Below are 5637 nucleotides of genomic sequence, written 5' to 3'. Positions count from 1 at the left end.
ATATCATGTTTATAATAATTAGATAATAAATTATACTTTTGAATTGTTTTATATATTGTATATAATGTAGTTTAATTTTGCAATATATATAATTCACCACGCCAAACTATCTTTTTATATACAAATAACTTATTCTACCTGTTCTGTCAAGATCCGACTCACATTTATACACAATTATACACTTGTTGATTTTTACTGCATTATGTTGCAAACATCTCATATTATTTATTTATTTTTATTGTATTTTTGTGAACACCAAAAAAATAGTCTGTGTGTTGTGTTTGCAATACTGGCAGTAAATGTAATTAGTCCACTAGATGGTAGTGATGTGTTGATGAAGCTTCATGAAACAGTGTCATCATCTTCAGAGTCGTGGGGGACATAGCTCAGATGGTAGAATGGTTGCCTGCAGTCCAGAAGGTTGCAGGTTCAATCCCAGCTCCAGACAAGCTTGTGTCGTTGTGTCCCTGAGCAAGACACTTTACCCTGATTGGTCCTGATGGTAGACTTGGCGCAAGTGTGCCATCAGTATGTGTGAAAAATTTCCCCTCTAATAAGGGATTTAAAAAAAAAGATGGTAGTGATGAAGCTTCATGAAAGAGTGTCATTATTTTCAGAGTCCACTAGATGGTAGTGATGTAGTGATGGGTTGATGAAGCTTCATTAAACTGTGTCATTATCTTCAGAGTCCACTAGATGGCGTCTCTGCACTATTTGTTGTGAACAACCGTTCTAATGAAACATTATTTTTACACTGATGGCGCCACCTACTGACCTCTGAACAACATGAAGTGTTGATGAAGCTCATCAACACAAAACAAATGTTCTGATTCACATCATTCTTTCTAAATGTCTCACTAATACTGATAGTTCAAATACTTACATTTGAACGTCACAGCAACTACAAGTGTATTCAAAGTAAGAAGACACGTCTGGAAAACTACAATATATTTGTTTGCACATTTATTTGAAAAAATTACTGACATTTAAATATAAAAGCAGAATTTAAACATGAATATTTCAGAGATTATTGTCCTGACATGTTATAAAAAGTGATAAAACCTGATTCACGTGACAAAGTCAACGTCCAGGATCAGACGAGAGGTTTTTCTTTCCTGAAAAGTCTTTTGTCGGTTATTGTTTGTCAGGAAGTTGATTTCCTCTCGACACCAGCGACTGAACGGACCAGAGCTGGTCAGTGTGTCCGTGTGAGTCTGTGGAGACGTTCAACAACACGACTCAAATCATCATTTACATTACATTATTTTCACCTTCTGTCACAACCAACCTTTCATTGTGAGCTCCCGAATCTTCCTCCTTGTTCTTCAGAGTCCAGAAAGGATGTTGGATAATCTCGGGCCAGGTTAATCTGCCAGACCAGACGCTCAGGACAGGAAGTGTAGAAACCTTCATGATGTTTTAAGACTCACCTCTTCTTAGGATTCTTGTAGAGTAAACCTCTCAGCAGTTTTACGAAATCCTTACTGGGACGACTGGCCGGAGGCACTAAGAGAAATTAAGATAAGATGGAAGAAATCGAGCACCTTTGAAAACATGGTTTGTTAAAAAATATATAAACATTAGTGATGTGTTGATGAAGCTTCATGAAACAGTGTCATGTTGTCCAGAGGTCAGTAGGTGGCGCCATCAATTTAAAAAGATGTTTCATTAGAACACTTGTTCAAAACAAATAGTGCAGATACGCCATCTAGTGGACTCTAAAGATAATGACACTGATTCATGAAGCTTCATCAGACCACCATTACTATATATATATATATATATATATATATATATATATAATGTATTTTCTATATTTGTGGAAGACACAAAGAATCAAAATCAAACATCTTTTCAGCTCCAAGACACAATAGACACTTAACAATGTAATAATAAATAAATAAATAAATAATAAAACAACAAATACAAATATAGTTACAAAAATTGAAAGATGTGTGTTTTGTGAAGGGAAAACATTTTCTTTTTAACATCAACATTTTTAAAAATTGGGACATTTTTTATTTTATTATAGATTTTTATTATTTCAATATATATATATATATTTTAAATAATTGAAAACAATCTTTTCAATATTTATAGATTTAATTATAAGGGTTTTTTTGTTGATTATTTGAAAAACCAAATTTCCTTTTTAAATAATGTATTTTTCCAACATTTAAAGTTTGATATTCTAATTCTAATAATTAAAAAAAGCGCTATTATAATAGAAAAATACTGAGCATCTTCTCATGAACTATTGCAAAAAATGTAAAGATTTAACCTTTTTTTTTATATAAGAAATATTGAAATTTAAAAAGTCAATGCTTATAAAAGAACAACATTTGAAATGTTATATTTTCAATAGAGAATTACTTTTCTACATCTATTACTGAATAATAAATCATAATCCCAAGGTGAATGAATTATATTAACATTAACATGAATAAATAAACTTTGAACACAATATTCACCTCGTTGTTTAGGAGGCAGCGGCTCCTGCTGAAGAATCATTTTCCTGATTTCAAAATAACTCTCTGAGTAGAATGGTGGTCGTCCTGAAATACACATGAATATATGTGATATATTTCACTACCCAGAATGCATGGCGTGTGTGTAGCACCTGTGTACATGTAGTAGAGAACACAACCCAGAGCCCACAGATCTGAGGTGACGCTGTGTTCTGCTCCCAGGAAGATCTCCGGGGCCGTGTAAACTGGTGAACCTGAGACAAGAAGAAGGTTTCATGAGCTTCGACATCATCAGTCCGTCGAGCAGCTCCTTGTCGTCGACATCAGACTCACCTTGGAATCTTTTCTTCAGCGCATCTAAAGCCTCCTTGTCCTCTCCTGCTCCCTCACACCTGGAGAGCAACAGGTAGAAACTCTTGGAGTCTCCGTCGGCTCGAGCCCGAGAGAAGCTGGAGAACTTTAACGTGCCGTCGACGTCCAGCAGGATCTGTCGTTGAACGGACAGCAAACAGTAAAACAAGTTCATAATAGTTAATTAAAGGAATTCAGGATATTCAACAGTTCAAATCTTGAAACTTCTTATTTTTATATTGTTTTTTTAAGTATTGCATTACTTTATTGAATAATTGAATTTAATCATTTCTATTTTAAAAAGGTTGAATTAGTTTATGTTTTTTGCATCAATGTAAATGACTTGTTTATATATATATATATATATATATATATATATATTTATATATTTTTAATAAAAAAGTGAATGAATTTTTAATTTGTGACACATAGAGTTTAATGTTGTAAATTTAACATTTTTGCATATTCCAATTAAATTCAATATAAAAATGTTGCTGCCAGACAAGACCAATAGAGTACCAAGTTACTTGATCATGTGATGGTCAGCGTGTCCCATGATTGGCTGAAAGTCTCTTTAATCTTTTGCTTTTGTCTTGTGTGACTCCTGACACGTCACGACGCTTGTTTTAGTCAATTTTACTCAAAGAATAAACCTATAAACAAGTGAAAATGAGTGAAACAAAAACTATGTTAATTTTAATGAAAGTGTTGATACATATCAACACTTTCACTCACTGAAATATATTTTTTGACTCACTGGTGACAGTTGCTGAGAGGAGATCACTGAACAAACTACTGTCCATCATGGATGATGAACACTGTCATCAGTGAACAGAGAAGCAGAATGAGTGCACGAATGCTCCTACCCAGGTGCAACACTAGTAGACTCAGGGACTCATTCATTCCTCGGGCTATTAAATTGTACAATTCTGAGTTCGGGGGCAGGAGTGGAGTGAGAGTATCTGGATGTTCTGTTCTATGTTAGTCTTTGTATCCTTTATCTTTGTTGTTTTTCTTTGACCTATGTTCTTTGTCTTTGTCTTTAGACTTAGATTGTGTCATCTTGTTCTTCCTCTTTATGTTCTTCTTCTTATTTTATTTTTATGTATTATTTTGTATTGTTTATGGAAAATTGCTGGCTGTTGGAAAAAACAATTTCAATCAATAAAGTTTTACCTTACCTTACCTTACCTTATATCACAATACAATGATGTGATATATAGTGATACTGATACAGTATATATCCGTAGTATTGTCGAGTACTTGACTCTGGTGTTGTAGAATTTACAGACCACGTGACTCTTGACGAAGTCGTAACTGCTTTAATTTGTTTTTAAACCAAAATATGTCCAAACATCAGCTTTAAAATCTGCTGGACTCACTATATCCTCTAGTCCTCAGTCATCACTAGATTTCATACAGATGAGTAAAGTTCGCAACACAAACATGAACAAACACCGTCAATCTTGAAGGTCGATTTAAAATTCACGTATGTTCACAAACCTTGGCAGGGTTCAGATCTGAGAAGATGATGCCAGACTTATGGATGTGTTCCAGTCCTCGGACCACATCAGACCCACACTTGCGCACCATGTCCTCCGACAGACCTTCGTTTTCACTGATCAGAGACTCCAGGGAACCGCCTGAGAAGAGAATCACGAAGGGATTCAAACATATGAAGACGGTCAAAGGTGTGCGATCTTCACCTGTGCACAGCTCCACCACCAGGCACAGATGCTTGGACGTCACATGCTGATCGTAGAAACGCACAATGTTTGGATGGTCCAGATCACGGCAGAGGCGGATCTGACCCAGGAGCAAGGCATTATTGGAGGGCATCTACAAGTTGTGCTATAAGGTGTGTTTATGTGTTACATGGTTGGTTATCTCGGGTCTTTTGGACTTCTCAGCTTGGACGATGGCGACATAGTTGAGATGTCCTCTTTGTCTGGCCTTGAAGACGACAGACCCTCTGCCTCGTCCCAGCTCCTCGTAGACCACGAACTTCTCCATCTGGAGTTAGAGAAGGAAAGAGTTGATCACTGCTTTAAAATGATATTAAAATGATGTGATCAGACAGAAAAAAAAGGACATCACTTGAATAACTGACATTTCAATCTATGATCTTCTTTGTTATAAACTCATTAAATTAGCATTTACTCAATAATTAAAGATTAAATATATACTTTTATTAAAAGCATGTTTCTGTCTAACTTAACGTCCATTTTAAACAAGAAATAGCTTTAATGCATACTACGATGACATCCTAATATATAAGTCAAGGTGTCGTTTTTACTTAGTAAATAATTTTTCTATCTGTAGATGGTACACGAGGTAAACATTGATAAAAACACATCATCAGCGTTATATTAAAACAACAACAATGCAAATAAATATCACTTGCGCTATACAAATAAAAATGACTTACTTACTTACTTACTTACTTAACTCTAAACATAAATTGTCAAAAGTCCTAATCCAACATTACAACCAAGAATAACAAGAATAGCGTCTAACTCTGGCCAGAATCTTCGTCCACTGAATGAAAAGTAAAATAAGTCTAAAATCAAATGTATATGTGTCGCTGAACCAAAGCTTGTGTTTTCAAAAACCCTCGATCCATACCGGAAACTCGGCCGGCGTCCTACCATTAGTAACCAATAGGGGTCAACATTGTTTGACAATTATATCTTGCCTTTTTAAAAATTACATTTGGGACATCACAAAATGTCAATGCCGTGATATAGTCTATAGTAAGCGTTGTACTGTGTTTTTAGTTTAATCATGTTTCTAAACGGCGTTAACAAATGTATTTAAA

The 5637-nt window shown here is 34.9% G+C and overlaps 1 protein-coding gene across 4 annotated transcripts; it reads right to left on the bottom strand.

Moving 5' to 3' along the window:
* Positions 1-946: 946 nt before the first annotated feature.
* ulk4 (unc-51 like kinase 4) lies at positions 947-5408 on the bottom strand. Of its 4 annotated transcripts, none has more exons than XM_087806571.1 (10): positions 5248-5408; positions 4695-4832; positions 4526-4625; positions 4323-4462; positions 2802-2955; positions 2621-2722; positions 2472-2555; positions 1431-1506; positions 1289-1369; positions 947-1214 (listed from the first exon to the last, which is right to left on the bottom strand). In XM_087806571.1, the coding sequence occupies exons 2-10, from the start codon at positions 4830-4832 to the stop codon at positions 1196-1198; spliced, it is 894 nt and encodes a 297-aa protein (XP_087662697.1). In that variant the 5' UTR covers positions 5248-5408; the 3' UTR covers positions 947-1195. The 4 variants fall into 4 exon arrangements, with proteins under 4 accessions (XP_087662697.1, XP_087662695.1, XP_087662696.1 ...); XM_087806569.1 differs by having other exon boundaries at positions 5252-5408; XM_087806570.1 differs by having other exon boundaries at positions 5256-5408.
* Between the last annotated feature and the right edge of the window lie 229 nt (positions 5409-5637).

Source organism: Callionymus lyra, chromosome 13, assembly GCF_982586985.1.
Source record: "Callionymus lyra chromosome 13, fCalLyr1.hap1.1, whole genome shotgun sequence".
NCBI classification, from domain to species: Eukaryota; Metazoa; Chordata; class Actinopteri; order Syngnathiformes; family Callionymidae; genus Callionymus; species Callionymus lyra.
Note: the sequence above shows the minus strand (reverse complement) of the source record. Positions and strands in the feature narration are given on the sequence as shown.

Coding starts and splice junctions, on each gene's coding strand:
- ulk4 (XM_087806571.1), bottom strand. CDS start 4,832: ATGGAGAAGTTCGTGGTCTACGAGGAGCTGGGACGAGGCAGAGGGTCT. Junction 4,463..4,525: donor GGTGGTGGAGCTGTGCACAG/GTGAAGATCGCA, acceptor TTCTCTTCTCAG/GCGGTTCCCTGGAGTCTCTG. Junction 2,556..2,620: donor TCTCTACTACATGTACACAG/GTGCTACACACA, acceptor TGTGTATTTCAG/GACGACCACCATTCTACTCA.